At 41.9% G+C, this 16,337-nt stretch overlaps 1 protein-coding gene across 3 annotated transcripts in view; it reads right to left on the bottom strand.

Annotated features, from left to right (window-relative positions):
* DMD (dystrophin) overlaps positions 1-16,337 on the bottom strand; it is a 1,466,768-nt gene that overhangs the window by 302,520 nt on the left and 1,147,911 nt on the right. For all 3 annotated transcript variants that reach the window (XM_065405744.1, XM_065405758.1, XM_065405751.1), the window contains one exon: positions 17-189. In XM_065405744.1, the coding sequence (XP_065261816.1) occupies positions 17-189 (173 nt within the window). The remainder of the gene's footprint in view (positions 1-16; positions 190-16,337) is intronic.

The following is a 16,337-nucleotide window of genomic DNA, read 5'->3' as shown; positions in this document are numbered from 1 at the left end:
TGTGTTTGGTTCCTACCTAATGTTTAGAGATTTTTTCCTAAGCTCACTCCATCTGAAGTTCATGTTATCCAGGCGTCTCTGCAACAATGCTGCATCATCAGAGCCTTCCAAGGATCTCAGGATTTTCTGTCCATTTTCATCCAGATTGTGGAAGATGTCAGTATGAGCTTCAATCTCTGTCTGGAGGTCCTAGAGAGGTAATACAGAAGAACACATGTATTTCTTATAAAATCATGAAGACTAATTAGACTGATGGACCATAATGGCTATCACTTCCCAAAGAAGAGTGAAACACATCATAAGTAATACAGATTGCGATTGCTTCCCTGAATGGTAACTTTATATCTGGTAATATGCTATACACCCATTTCATCTTAGCATGAAGAGAGTGTGCATTAAACAATGAGGTTTTCCATACAAAACCCTAGGCTTTGACAGGGGACAAACAAACAAGGCTGATGTATATAAATGTGTCAATAAGAGGAAAAAACCCACAGGATCACAGCTGGATCTGACCTTTACATGGTACGTTTTCCTGTGTAACATTTTCAACTTGAATCGGGGACTGCAACACTGGTCCTGCTGCATGGAAATCCCAAGAAAACTAAGCTACTGCAATAGCAGAGCTTTAAAATACCAAGTTCACTTACATTCTGTTGACAGAATGCATTTCAGAGTGCAGACTTCAACAGTCAATAGTAATAAACAGGCACTTTGTACTATATCAAAACATTGGTCAGGGCCATGGCTGTAGGAGGGACTGAGAATAGCAAGGACCCAGAATATGCAACTGGAAGTTCATGTTGAACAGCCAGCTTTTCTTATCTCTTTGTAATTGCTGGCCAGCTACATTTCAAATTCATTTCCCTCCCTCATTTTTAACAGGGCAGCTTCTGCCAAAATAACATTCTTTAGAGAGCTGCCTGGTACTAACATTCCTATCTGCCTACACACTGAATGGACTCTTTGTATATTATCTGCCTCACTCTAAGAGATTTGTATGCTTCAGATCCACAAGGTTACAGATTCATTCAGGAGCAAACAGTGGCCATATCAAACTCTTTAACTTGAAAAAATATCTACAAATATATGATTGCTTTCAAAGTAAGGGAAAAGATGGATGAGCTGGCCTAGCAAGTAATGCTCTGCATTGTCATGAGGGACACTTGGGTACGTAGGTTAGTTTTCTAGCTGTTGTCTCTCAATTCCTGGAATGGAAGTGTTGTGGAGGCAGTGTGGAAGGAGAAGTGATCTGTGGTGTTTAGTAGTGTGGCCAAGAAGGAGTAATTAATCATCGCAGATGGGCTCCAACAGGAATTATGTCCAATCTTCCTCAACACAAAGGATGGAATCAAAGCAGGGAAATATGGACTTGAATAGAAAATGGAACAGTTTCTAATTGAGCTGGCTGTATTCTACGTAAATGGTTCAGGGCATGCACACTAGCTGTGCTGAAGCATGCTAAGAAAACGTGCAAGGTTTGCCGAATGGCAACACTGGCGCTGTTCTAAACTGCTTCATTTGTAATACCTGAGGGGTACCTATCCTGCTGTTCCTTGCATAGCTACTACAAGCAGTGTACTATGGGAGATTTCAAAAAAGGCCACAGGTGCATCATGGGACAATAGTGGAAAGACATATTTAACTGTTTCAGTTAATCTGTGTCCACACTGGCATTAGAATGATTCTTGTCAAAACAGTTCAGATTATACTGGTGCTACTCTGGTTGGAAACAAGTATAATTCAAACAGTACTTAGATTGCTTGTAAAATGTTTGGGACATTTTTGTGTGTGCACAAGCAGTATGTTAAGAGCATGCTTGGGGGAATGTAGTTTTTTGCACAGTAAATTTCTCTAATGTCAGCAAGGCCATAGAGACAGCAACATTCAGCCTCCAACAGAAACACCAAAAGCCCCTTCGGAGAAAACAAAATAAGGGAAGAATTAAGCTATTACTGAATTGGAAGTCAGTAAGTATTATTTATATGTGTTAGGAGCTTTGTGGTATTAAAAATATATGATATGATCCCTGCCTCAAAGAGTTTACAATTCAATTTCATAGAGTACAAGGCCAGAAGGGACCATTGTGATCAGCTAATCTGACATTTTGCACTACACAGGTCATAGCACTTTGAATTAATTCCAGTTTGAACTACAGCATATCTTTTAGAAAAAACATCCAATCTTGATTTAAAGATTTCCTTTGAGGGAGAATCCATCACAACCTTTGGTAAATTGTTTTAATGATTAATTATCTTCATTGTTAAAAACTTGCTCCCTATTTCTAATCTGAATTTATCTAGCATCAAATTCCACTGGATCTTGTTCTACCTTTGTGTGCTAGATTGAAGAGTCCTCTACCATCTAAGTTCTGTTCCTCATGTAACAAATACATACTGTGATCAACTAATCCCTTAACCTTCTAAATGCAATACAGCCAATGAGAGTAGGATAAAACAGGAGGTAAGAATGTGTGATGTTTCTAGAACTAGAGGTTATAATTCATTATGGCTCTGCAGAACAGAGATGATGAGGGACAAAGAAACAAGAAAACAATAAAAATGAATTTGCCTCCGTTTGATTGATGTGTCTTCCATCTTTCCCCTCTGACAGCCTTCCCATCCCAAGAGAAGCAGATTACATGACAGGAAAGAACTCAATTCTTATATTTATCTTTTGAAATGGGAAAATGTATCTTATCCTTCAAAAAGGAGAGTGAAAGATCAATACAAGCAAAAATCTGTTCCTTGACAAGAATACAAGGGGAGGATCTATTTCGCTTTGGAAACTACTCAGATACTTGGAAAATTACACTGGTGTGTCACATTATATCTAGACACATTGACATCATACTGGGAACATACAGTATTTGTAGCATTTTGGGTTTTTCTAATACATTGAAGTGCACAAAGTAAGTACAGTGGATCAAATTCAGCCCCCTGCTGTAACTCCACTAAAGTAATTTGAGTTACAATGGGAAATAATTTTACTCAGTGCACTGTATTTTTTTAAAAAGAACAGGAGTACTTGTGGCACCTTAGAGACTAACAAATTTATTTGAGCTCAAATAAATTTGTTAGTCTCTAAGGTGCCACAAGTACTCCTGTTCTTTTTGCTGATACAGACTAACACGGCTGCTACTCTGAAACCTGTATTTTTTAAATTGTCTGAGGAATACATCTCCTTTAAAAAGAGGCGTACAGTAGACAAAAAGTACACTAGGTATAGTAATGCAATGAGTATTGATTGTTAACAACAGGTTGTGTTACTTTACAGAAAAAAGTGTGAGTTTGTCTTGCTACACCCAACATAGGACCCAATTCTGAACTCCTTACTTGGGGAAAAACTGGCACTGAAGTCAATGGCAGTTTTGCCTGCATAAGGACTACATGATTAAGCCCACCTTTATGAAAATGTCCTAAAGAATGTAATAGATAACTAAAACTTCACTGAATGTAATGTTTTAATAGTCTATAGATTTGTAAGAGAATATATTTCTGTTACAGAATGATTAAAAATCTGAAGCAAGGCTTTCATTTTCAATTTAATTCTATAGGATCTATGAATAATTTCTACAGAACACTATTAAATTTAGATAGACGGTTTTATCCATCTTAAATTATATAGAATCTTTTCATCAAGGATAAAATGACTAGCTTAAATTCTTCTTTTCTGATGATATATGCTAAAATTCTGTTGAAACTCATAGACTTTAAGGTCAGAAGGGATCATCATGATCATATAGTCTCACCTCCTGCACATTGTAGGCCACAGAACCTCACCCACCCAATCCTGTAATAGACCCCCTAGCCTCTGGCTGAGTTACTGAAGTCCTCAAATCATGATTTTAAGACTTCAAAATTACAGAGAATCCACCATTTACACTAGTTTAAACCTGCAAGTGACCCGTGCCCCATGCTGCAGAGGAAGGTGAAAAAAACCCAGGGTCTCTGCCAATCTGACCCAGGGGAAAATTCCTTCCCTTATCCAAATCGACTGAAGTGAAGAACTCAGTAAGATGCGTTATATCGGACACAGAAGTGAAGGGGACTTGTCTTGAGGAAAGGGATGAATTTTCAGGAGAGGCATGGAAAAGACTAGTTACCCATACAGTAACAAGTTTTGTAATGTGTGGTCCCTATATATTCCACTTTTGGTGCACAGGAGCTACATGTGCCTGAGACCAGAAGACATTTTGTTAACAGTGTTTGTTGGTCTGCGCCTTTCTCCTCCTTGGTACTCTGAACCCAGGGTATTAGGGACAGCGTGCACTGACTGCCTCTCCAGCTATCTTGTACTCTAGTTATTGTACAAGGTAAGTAACCAGTCTTTCTTCTTCAAGTGATGGTTCCTATGTGTATTCCACTTGAGGTAACTCAGAGGCAGCATTCATTGAGGAGAAGAGTGCTAGAAACTCTGCTGCACCACTGACTGAAGGACTGCTCTGATGAAGGAAGCAGCTGCTGCAGAAGCCTGTACCAGTACACAACCCTAATACCCACAAATGTATGCACAGAGTACCATGTTGCCATTCTATTGCTGCTGGCACTAGGCCCCCTGCTAGCCCTCCAAGCTGCCCTGGACCCCACGTCCCCCTGAAGTGCGGGGCCCCCAAAGCAGTTGCCCCAGTCCGTCCTATGGATGGGACAACTCTGATTAAATATAAGCCCAAACATTGGCGGAGCTGGGCCCATATTCCTGAATATTGGTGGAGCACGGCCACCACAGGCCCATATAACTCGCCGCCTATGCTTGTGGGGTAGGGTTATCAGTCAAATCATAGCTAAGCAGGATGTGCCCATAATCCACTAAGAGAGTCTTCTCTATTAAGTTCAGCAAAGGAGACAAATAGTTTGGGGGATTTCCTGAAGGGTTTCATCCTCTGTAGGTAGAAGGCCAAGGCTTGTTGGATATCCAGATGTGGAGCTTCCCTGGTGGCACAAGGCTTCAGGTAGAAGACAGGTAAGTGGATGACTTTGTTCAGATTGAGTTCTGAGAGTACCTTCAGGTTGAATTTAGGATGTAACCTTCGAGAAATTTTATCCCTACGGAAGACTATATACGGAGCATCGGCCATAAGGACCCCCAAGCTCCCTACTCTTCTGGTTGAGGTGATTGCAACTTCCATAGACAGATGAATGGAAGAATATGAGACCAAAAGCTCAAATGGAGAATTTGTAAATGCAGATAAGACTTGATTGAGGTCCCATATCAGGGTTGGTTTTGGCACTGGAGGAATGGTTCTGACAAGGCCCTTCAGAAACTTCACTGTAAGCAGATAGGCAAAGACTGTATAGTTATCCGCCAGGGGGGCGAAAGGTGCTAATAGTTGCCAAGTGCACTTGTGAGGAGCTGAGGGACAACTCCAATGTTTTCAGAGAGCAGAGATATAACAGTATAGTTGGTATCTCAGTATGCTCTGGAGGTAACTGACAATATTGATACCATTATGAGATGCCAAGGTAAAAACCAGACCAATGAGTAGCTGTGTCACCCATGGCTTCTAATCTGGGGTGCCTTTTACAATGCTTTGCTACTGTAGCCTCCAGCCTGGACTGCTCACAAACAGCCTTCAGCATGAAAGCCACACCTTGCCTTTTACCAGCCTTGGTTATATAGCAGGGTGATCCCAGTACACTCCCAATCTTAGATCTACCCCCAGATATGTATGTTCTGTGCTGCCCAGCCCTCTCCTGGACAACAGAAGTTTATATAAACTCTGTTATTTCTTTAAAAGAAATCATATGCAGACAACTTGCCACCCCAAATGGAGTTTCCCAAACACTTCAATTTGGGCACACTTAATTAGATAAAACAAGTTTATTAACTACAAATAGATTGATTTTAAGTGACTACAAGTACTGAGACATAAAAGTCAGAACTGGTTACAAGACTATAAAGTTAAAACACCACTGGTGTCTAACTTTAACTATATCAGATTCAAGCAAAGTTCCCACACTATGCTTTCAGCAGTCTTACTGACCAAACCCACTAGGTCAGGACCCCTTCTCCCAGAATTCAATGAAGGCTTCCTCTGTTGCTTCAGGCACAGAGAATCGCTAGGCAGGCAGAGAGGGAGGGGAATCTTGGGGTATTTGCCCCTCCATTTTATAGTTTCAGTCCCCCTTTTGAAAAACATTTCCAGTTGCATACCAGGAGACAAAAGGTCTATATCAGGGGTCGGCAACGTTTGGCACGTGGCTCGCCAGGGTAAGCACCCTGGCGGGCTGGGCCAGTTTATTTACCTGCTGACGCAGCAGGTTCGGCCGATCGCGGCCCCCACTGGCCGCGGTTCGCTGTCCCGGGCCAGTAGGGGCAGCGGGAAGAGGCACGGGCGAGGGATGTGCTGGCTGCGGCTTCCCGCTACCCCCATTGGCCCGGGACGGCGAACCACGGCCAGTGGGGGCCGCGATCGTCCGAACCTGCCACGTCAGCAGGTACATAAACTGGCCCGGCCCGCCAGGGTGCTTACCCTGGCGAGCCGCGTGCCAAACGTTGCCTACCCCTGGTCTATATGGAAGGATTTTCCCTGCTGCTTTTTTCTCACTAGTTTGAGCTTCCTTTGTCTCCCCTTCCTGCTTGATGACTCTGTTTACTGCTTAAATGCAAATTAAGCAGAACACACAATCCTTTGATTGAGACAGACCTGTTTGCCAACCTCAGATTGGAACATGTGTTAATAATATCACACAGTGGAATCTTATAACTCTACATACAATGTCACATATTTCATCAGGACAATATTGACCAGCAAATTATCAGTTTTCAAATGATACCTTACAAGACATACTTTGTACAAAGATTATTACAATAATATGTAGGGTGTGGACATGCATGGGTACATTTGTCACAACCATATAGCGAATCTCTTCAATTTTGCTGTATAGTATTTCATTGTAGACTCTTTCCTGCTACTGCTAATGATAGAATCTACAGATACTGATCATGATCTCTGTAAGTTCGTTGTCCATCCAAATGTCAATCCAACCAACATTATCAGATGAAAGAGGCTGGGTTGGAATGGAGACCTTGCCTCTGTCCCAGGTTAAGACATCTGATAGGAGCTGAATGCAGATGCACAGGCACTTGTTGACCATCTAGAGAATGCTTGTGAACTAGCCACATGGGAGCGATGAGGATCACCATCACTTTGTCTTGATCTTCCTTAGGATTTGTGGTAAGAGAGGGATGGGTGGAAATGTGTACATTAGTGTTTCTGACCATTGGACTAGAAATGAGTCCCCTCCGGAGTTGTGGCTTTGAAGCAGTAGACCAGGCATTTCTTGTTCTCCTGAGATCTAAGGAGAACCTATGACTGGACATGCCCCGCCCCCCCACATTGTTGAAAGATGCTCTGTACCACTAAGTCCCATAGTTCCCACTCATGGGCTCTGGAGAAATGTCTGCTGAATCTCTCTGCCAGAGTATTCCACACCCCTTCAAGGTGCACTCTCAGAGGGTGACCTAGTGGCAGATGCACCAATTCCACAAATGTACAGCCTCTATGCATAAAAGGATAGATAGTGCTCTTTCCTGCTTGTCAATAGAATTACCTGTTATCATGTGGTTCAACATGACTTGAATGTGAAGGTTCCAGATAAATGGCAGGAACAATTTGCAAGCCTCAAGTACTCCACACAGTTCTAATATGTTTGTGTGTAATCTGGTATTATGCAAGGTCCAAGTACCTTATGCTATATGTTCCTTTAGATGGGCTCCCAAACCTATCAGAGAGGTTTCTGTAATCATTATATTTGTGGGTGGGTGGGAGGGAATGAACAAAGGAACCCCTATGCACATTATCTCTATGTTTTCCCACCAGGTCAAGACTCGGTGAGGGAGCAAGACCAGACTGTGCTTGCTTGGTGTAGACTGGCTGCCTCCATGCATGTAGACATTGAAGATGAAGACTTGCAAAGGGCATCAAATATGCCCATGAGGCCACATGGTCTAGGAGGATGAGACAGGACCTTACTACTGTCTGGGGACTGAGTGAAGAAATCCATCATAACTTGGAACTGATTTGAAAGTAGGTATGCTCTGGCTGGGACTGAATACAGGGGTGCTCCAAGCAAATCTGTAGTCTGCATGGGAGCCAAAATAGAGTTTTCTGTGTTCATTTGGAGACCTAATGCTTGTACGAGTAGGAGCAAGGAGAGAGTTGCCATTGGACTTCTTGATATGACTATCTTGTGAGCATCCAGTTGTCCAGGTAGGGGAACACTGATGAACTGTCATGATGCAGATGTGCTGCCACTACTGATAATACATTCATGAATACTCTTGGTGCTGTTGAGAGGTCAAAGAGCAGCACTCTGTATTAATAATGGTGTAGGCCAATGGTAAAATGCAGAAACCTCCTACTTGCAGGCAGCATGTGCATGTGGAAATAAGTATCCTTCAAATTGAGAGCTGTGCACCAGTCGCCTTGGTCTAGCGAGGGGATTATAGAGGCCAAGGTGGTAACTCTGAACCTCAAGCAGTGGATGAAGACATTCAGCTGTTTGAGATTTAGTATGGGCCTCCAGCCTTTTTTCTTCTTGGGGATGAGGAAATATCTTGAATAAAAACCTTTTCCCCTTGGGCTGGGGTGAAACCAGCTCTAAATCTCTCAGTAGGAGCAGGAAGTCTACTTCCTGCCTGAGTATTCTCTCATGAGAGGGGTCCCTTAGGAGGGTCAAGGAAGGGGGTTTGGGAGGAGGGATTGACATGAATGAACTCTATTGTATATCCAATGGTGATTACTTCCAGAACCCATCTGTCTGATATTATAGGGCACCGTGCCAAGGAAAAGTGAGCTATATGACCACCAAAAGGGGTGGATAATTCTGAACCAGGTAGACTTGCTGGGAGGACTGGTTTGTGGCTCTCAGAGGTCCCACCAAGAGAGCTGCCTGGTGGGAGGCTGGGGCTGGGAGGAGAATAAAGGAGGAACCTTCTGTTTTCTGTACTGTAGTTTCTGATGTTTTCAGGAGAGGGTCATAAGGCCCCTGGTGGGAGAAGGTTGATGAGTGGAGCACTGCCAATGGTAAGACTGAGGCTTAGGATATTTTCTTCATGGTTCCGCAGTATAAATTCACAGAGAGTGGAGAGTTGCTCTCGAGTCCTTGAGGGTATGTAATGATTTGTCCATTTTTTTTCTGAATAGCTTATTTCCCTCAAAGGGCAGATCCTCCATGGTTGATTGGACTTACTTGGGAAATCCGGAGGATTGGAGCCACAAAGCCCATCTCATGATTATAGATGTTGCCACTGAGTGGGAGGCTGTATCCGCTGCATCTATTGGGCCTGGAGGGCAGACTTAGGTAGCAATTTACCTTTCTCAATGATTGCTTGGAACTGCAGTTCTTGAGGCAGCTTTTTGACAAAATCAGAGAACTTAGTATAATGAATAAAATCACACTTTGCCACTAAAGTCTGTTAGTTTGCTATACTGAACTGTAAACTAATGGAAGTGAAGTTCTTTCTGCCAAAAAGTCCTAGGAGTTTGGTCTCCTTATCTGTGGATGTAAAACTGGGATGGGTTTTGCTTGTTCCTTTCAGTGACAGCCTGCACCAACAAGGAGTTTGGAGTGGGGTGTGAGAATAAGGATTCAGCCCCTGTAGATGGTACAAATATTCCTTTTCCATTCTTTTCAGAGCAGGAACTCAGGTGGCCAGAGTATGTCAGTCCACCTTGGTTGGTTCTAAGATGGAATCATTGACTGGCAAGGTCGTCTTACTAGGGACATGTGCTCTGGAGGATGTCTAGTAACTTGTGAGGGGTATCCTGTACATATTCCAGGGGGATCTGGTGCATATCTGTGATTCTCCTTACGAAGTCTGGAATAGTCTACAGTTGTCCATTGGTGATGGTAAGGGTGGTGTGGCCGACTCATCTGGTGAAGACCATTAGAACCCCCCATGGGCTTTTTGATCTGATTGGTCAGTTTGATCCTCTTCCTCAGAGTATTCCCGGGTGGATTGAGGTTCTTCCCTACATGAGGATATGTGCTGAGGATCCAGTTCTGTAAGCCTGTAATTGGAAAGTTTTATGTATGGATTCTAGGGAGTCCAAAAGGCCAATGAGAGGGATTATAGGAGTAATGGGGTGGTCCCCAGTGAGAAGGGTACCACTAATCCTGAGCCAGGCAGTCTCCGCTGTGGGTGTGGGAAGGTGCCCACGATCTTAGAGCCTCTATTGCAATGGTTCTCAACCTATTTACTGTTGTGGGTCACATATGCAGCTGTGTGTTATGTGGGCAGCATCCACACAATATATATACACTGCCTGTATGGCCCTGAGGATATCACATGAGCCGCAGCTGTGTGCTGATTAGGTTGCGGGTTGAGAACCACTGCTCTATTGTGTCTGACCTCTTGATTTGATAAGGCCAGTGAAGCTCTCCCACTACTCTCAGATTCATCAGAGGAGTACGAGGCCTCTGTATCATTGGGCAGAGCTACTGGTACCAGAAGTGGTCTTACTATGCCTCGGCTGGTAGATGGTACAGGTGACTGTTGAACAGATGGCACTGGGACTAGATCCAACAGCACTGGTGATTTGGTGTCTGCACTGGTGATTTGGTGTCCTCCAGAATAGTATACCTGACCTCCATATTTGGGCTTCCTGTCTCTTGATGGTCTAGGGCAGATGGTGGTTCTTGGTCCTTGCTCCATTGCCTCACCAGTGCAGAGGATGGTCCCAACACTTCTCCAGACAAAGGTCCTGGGGCATTCTTGGCTCTCAGTGCCAAGGAACTGGTATTCTGTTCCTTCTTATCTCCTGACAGACCCGTACCAGGACATAGAGTCTTGCACAACTTAGAATGGGTCAGGGAAGAAGTCCTCTTCTTAGACAAGGTCTTACGGGAGATTTCTCACATTTGTCCCTGTGAGAATGTTTTCTCTTACACTCCTCATGTCTGCCTTGTTCACTGCTAGAATCTTTAACTCTGCCTCCAGCAGTCCAGGAGCTGGAGACAACTATGCTCGAAGGATGCTTTCTCAGTGCCTCTGCCCAATGTACAAGAGCGGTCTTATGGCCAGCACTGGATGGTGGCCTCACTGAATGATCCGTCAGGAATGTTCAGAATCTGAACTCGGGGATTGACAGGTTCCGTTGGGGAAGGACCGAGGGACAAGAATTTTCCTGATGCAATAAAAAACAAACGTTGTGGTCATCTCTGACCAGGAAGGAGTGGGACCAGACTATGCAGATCTGCAATCCTGGGGTCTTGGGGCATGCTAGGTCAAGAGTGTAGAGGGAGTAAGGGTATGCCAGGCCCTAAAAGCTCGCTAAAACTAACCCTAACACTAAAATCAAAGTTTTATCAGAGCAGGAGACCTGTTTACAATCATTTACACTAATAAAACAAAGAATGCTAGCTAAAGCTGTGGACCGTTGAAGAAGTGCCATCTCAGGCCATGGTGGTAGAAAGGAACTGGTATGGCAGTCGGTCTGCACCACCCCTTATGCCCTTGGTTCATAGCACAAGGAAGAGAAGGGGGCAGGCACGGACACCGCTAATGAAAAATCATCCAGTGTGCACCTCGAGTGGAATACACATAGGAAAAAACACAGAAAGAAGTTTGCAGGACGATATGCCCAGTGTTACCATGCAGATTGAGGATGGGGTATGTCTTTAACCTCATCTGACCCAGCTATGTCAAACTACCTTTGCCACCTGCAGTCGCTGAAATCCTCCTGACATTCCTAATAATGACAAGCTTCCCTATTGCCACAACCTCACACCGCCAAATGTACAGAAATCTGCCTAAGGCCCCATGTGTTTTACATTGCACAAAGCCCTTAAAACACAGCTATGGCCCTGGTTTTGAAAACTAGAAGAATATACAATATAGCTCTTGGGATCGTCCATGTCACACAGATTCTTCCTTTAGGGATTCATCATGGTTCAGGATAGTTTATCAGAAATAAGTAATTAATTGACGTCAAGCTTCATCTTATCCCACAAGCAATATATAAAAAGACATGACATATGGCAAAATGCCATAATTATTTTTTGACAATACATCAGAGAGAGAGATCAGTCATGTATCTGACTTCCCTGGCTCATTTTTCTTTAATTACAAAAGGTTGGAAATGGAAAAAAAATCCTACAAAGAAGTAATTAGTTAGAATAATTGGATCACATCTGAGTTAGACTAGAACACACAAATTAATTCTGTCCAGCTGACAAAATATTTACTTCCGATGCAAGTAAGGGAGAGACAGAATTAACTAAGTAATACTTTTAAGAAATTAAAAAACTTAATTCCCCCATCTATAGACCAAATTCTATAATTGAACTTGTACTTTTAACTCCCACTGATGATAATAAAGTAACACTAAGAACTTTAAATTTCCATAACCTTAACTTATCCACTGAAGTCAATGTGATTAGTTAAATAGGAGTTCAATAAGAAAAAGACAACACTACCTGAATAAATGAGCCCCACCTGAGGGCAGAATTTATCCCCAAGGCATTGAGACTTGTAATAAATAAATAAACAACCTACTTACAAAAGAGGCTATCAAGTTTTATTGAGTGATGTGGTAAATATTGACTGAGGTGAAGGCAAGATTTACATTTACCTTGAAGTTAATAAATGTTGATGCTCACCAAAACAAAGTCAGGATGTTTATTGTTACATGTCTTCATAAGAATGGCTGGGCCATTCTAGCCCAGTATCCTGTCTTCCAAAAGTGGCCAATGCCAGGTGCTTCAAAAGGAATGAACAGAACAGGCAATCTTTGAGTGATCCATCCCCTGTTGTCTGCTCCCAGCTTCTGGCAGTCAGAGGCTAGGATCACCCACAGCTTGGGATTGCATCCCTGACCATGTTGGCTAGTAGCCATCGATAGAGCTATCCTCCATGAACTTATCTAGTTCTTTTTTGAACCCCATTACAGTTTTTGCTTTCATCCAAAATATCTAGAAATCTTTCCAAAATATAATGTTTTTTCCCTATTTGTCTATAATCCTAGAAGAAGAGAGGACCAGAAAAACTGTCATAAAATGATGTAGATAAAAATTAATTGGCTAAAGAGTGTTCTAGATCCTTATAATTAACTTTCCATGAATGCAAATAACTGAAATATCTGGCCTCTTCATTTTTAAATCACCTGCAAACATTTTATTTTTATGAAACATCTTATATACAAGAACTAAAGGCTAAATATTTTAATATTTATAAATATTCATTTAATAATAATTTATTCTAATGAACATATTACAGTGGGTATACACAAGGCATAAATTATGTAATTCCTTTATGCCTCCCCTCCTTCCTTGTCACTACCCTAGCTACTTGTATTTCTCTCTCGCATTAACTTCTTTTTTCTCACACTCCTTCTCTTACCTGAGAGGTTATTAGCAAGTGCAAATGAGCAGCAATGGGACTTACGTGAACCTGTTGCCACTGATCCCACTTCTCTCAGCTACCTAATATTACAAAATCTCCAAAGAATAAGTGGCTCCAGAAAGCCAGGGTAATACTGTGGGCAATGCAGGAGGAACAGTGAGGCAAGGGATAGCAAAGGACGAGGAGGGAGGGGTAGGAATGCAGGAAGAGAAAGGGTACAGGGAAGGGAGAGGAAGAAGGCAAACTGCAAATAATAAAACTTGATTTTTTAATGTCTATGTGTCCAAATATTCACAATTGGAATTACAATAAGTAGTTATAAGACATTTTCTCTGATCATTTTAGTATTTTATGTTATATTTTAAAGTTAATTAATTGTTTATTTTTTCAACCGCCAAAAAAATAAAATTACCTGCACTCCCTGCTGAATGTGTGTTCATCAAAACACCAGAGTTGACACACAAGACACTGGTGTGCAAATATTGGATGTTGAAATTGAGTACTTATTTACCATCCTCCTTGTTGATGAATACTAGTTTCACTTATCTCAACAACAGCAAATGAGGAGGAACATATGTGCATATGAATTCTGGTTGGTGAACATCATAAGAACATAAGAACAGCCATATTGGGTCAGACCAGTGGTCCATCTAGCCCAGTATCTTGTCTTCCAACAGTGGCCAAGACCAGGTGCTTCAGAGGGGATGAACAGAACAGATACTCACTTCAAATGCTCAGAGAAGGTAAACAACAGAAAATTGTTTAAATGACTTTTCAAAAAATGATGAGCTAGGATTTTTTCCCAATGTATGTAACATTTAAAGGCCTGCATGGAGAGAGTTTTTCTCCATAAATGCTCCTGAACAAAGGTCACCCATATGGTGTCTGCTTGTGCTCCCTGAGCCCAAGGAGATGGATGGAAGCAGCATTATTGCTGCCTGAAGTATTAAATGTGCCATGGGTTTGTCTGGGATGGGCACAAACAGGTCTTTGCCCCGCCCCCATAACAACTTGCTATAGAGCAGGTGTAGTGAATTATTTTTTGTCAAGGTCCAAATTTCTTGGTCAAGGTATATTTAAAGTTCAGACTCCAGAGAAAACAATAAAAACAACGACAATAATAATGATAATAATAAGTAAATAAAAATATTTCAGGGTCAGTTCAAAAGCATCTTGTGGTCTGGATTTGGCCCGTGGTCCATCTATTGACTCCTCCTCCTATAGAGCTTCACTGGGCAGTGAGGGGACATATGGTATACTAGCTCAGGAGCTGTATGACCTGCTTCTGCTGCTGTGTTGAGGAGGTTAGTGAAACAGAAATTAAAAGGTACAGTACCAAAAGTAAAATCCCTGCAAGCTGCGTGGAAACTTTTTAAAGACACCATAATAGAGGCTCAACTTAAATGTATACCCCAATTTAAAAAACATAGTAAGAGAATCAAAAAAGAGCCATCGTGGTTAAACAACAAGTAAAAGAAGCAGTGAAAAGCAAAAAGGCATCCTTTAAAAAACGGAAGATAAATCCTAATGAGGAAAATAGAAAAGAGCACAAACGCTGGCAAATGAAGTGTCAAAATATAATTAGAAAGACCAAAAAAAGAATTTGAAGAACAGCTAGCCAAAAACTCCAAAAGCAATAGCACTTTTTTTAAAAATATATCAGAAGCAGAAAGCCTGCTAAACCACCAGTGGCGCCACTGGATGATCGAGATGCTAAAGGAGCACTCAAAGACTATAAGGCCATTGCGGAGAAACGAAATGAATTCTTTGCATAGGTCTTCACTGTTGAGGATGTGAGGGAGATTCCCAAACCTGAGCCATTCTTTTTGGGTGACAGATCTGAGGAACTGTCCTAAATTGAGGTGTCATTAGAAGAGGTTTTGGAACAAATTGATAAACTAAACAGTAATAAGTCTCCAGGACCTGATCGTATTCATCCAAGAGTTCTGAAGGAACTCAAATACGAAATTGCAGAACTACTAACTGTCATCTGTAACCTATCATTTAAATCAGCTTCTGTACCAAATGACTGGAGGATAGCTAATGTAATGCCAATTTTTAAAAAGGGCTCCAGAGGTGACCCTGGCAACTACAGGCCAGTAAGCCTCACTTCAGTAGCAGGCAAATTGGTTGAAACTATTGTAAAGAACAAAAGTGTCAGACACATAGATGAACAAAATTTGTTGGGAAATAGTCAACATGGTTTTAGTAAAGGGAAATCATGCCTCACCAATCTACTAGAATTCTTTGACGGGGTCAACAAGCATGCGGACAAAGGAGATCCAGTGGATATAGTGTATTTAGATTTTCAGAAAGCCTTTGACAAGGTCCCTCACCAAAGGTTCTTAAGCAAAACAAGCAGTCATGGGATAAGAGGGAAGGTTCTCTCATGGATTGGTACCTGGTTAAAAGATAGGAAACAAAGGGTAGGAATAAATGTTCAATTTTCAGAATCGAGAGAGGTAAATAGTGGTATCCCCCAGGGATCTGTACTGGGCCCAGTCTTATTTAACATATTCATAAACGATCTGGAAAAAGGGGTGAACAGTGAGGTGGCAAAATTTGCAGATGATACAAAACTACTCAAGATAGTTAAGTCCCAGGCAAACTGCGAAGAGCCACAAAAGGATCTCTCAAAACTGGGTGACTGGGCAACAAACTGGCAGATGAAATTTAATGTTGATAAATGCAAAGGAATGCACATTGGAAAACATAATCCTAACTATACATATACAATGATGGGGTCTAAATTAGCTGTTACCACTCAAGAAAGAGATCTTGGAGTCATTATGGATAGTTCTCTGAAATCATCCACTCAATGTGCAGCGTCAGTCAACAAGGCAAACAGAATGTTGGGAATCATCAAGAGAGGGATAGATAATAAGACAGAAAATATCATATTGCCTCTATATAAATCCATGATATGCCCATACCTTGAATACTGCATGCAGATGTGGTTGCCCCAATCTCAAAAAAGATATATTGGAATT

Source organism: Emys orbicularis, chromosome 1, assembly GCF_028017835.1.
Source record: "Emys orbicularis isolate rEmyOrb1 chromosome 1, rEmyOrb1.hap1, whole genome shotgun sequence".
NCBI classification, from domain to species: domain Eukaryota; kingdom Metazoa; phylum Chordata; order Testudines; family Emydidae; genus Emys; species Emys orbicularis.
The sequence above is the reverse complement of the archived record's forward strand: the minus strand, read 5'-3'. Positions and strand labels throughout refer to the sequence as shown.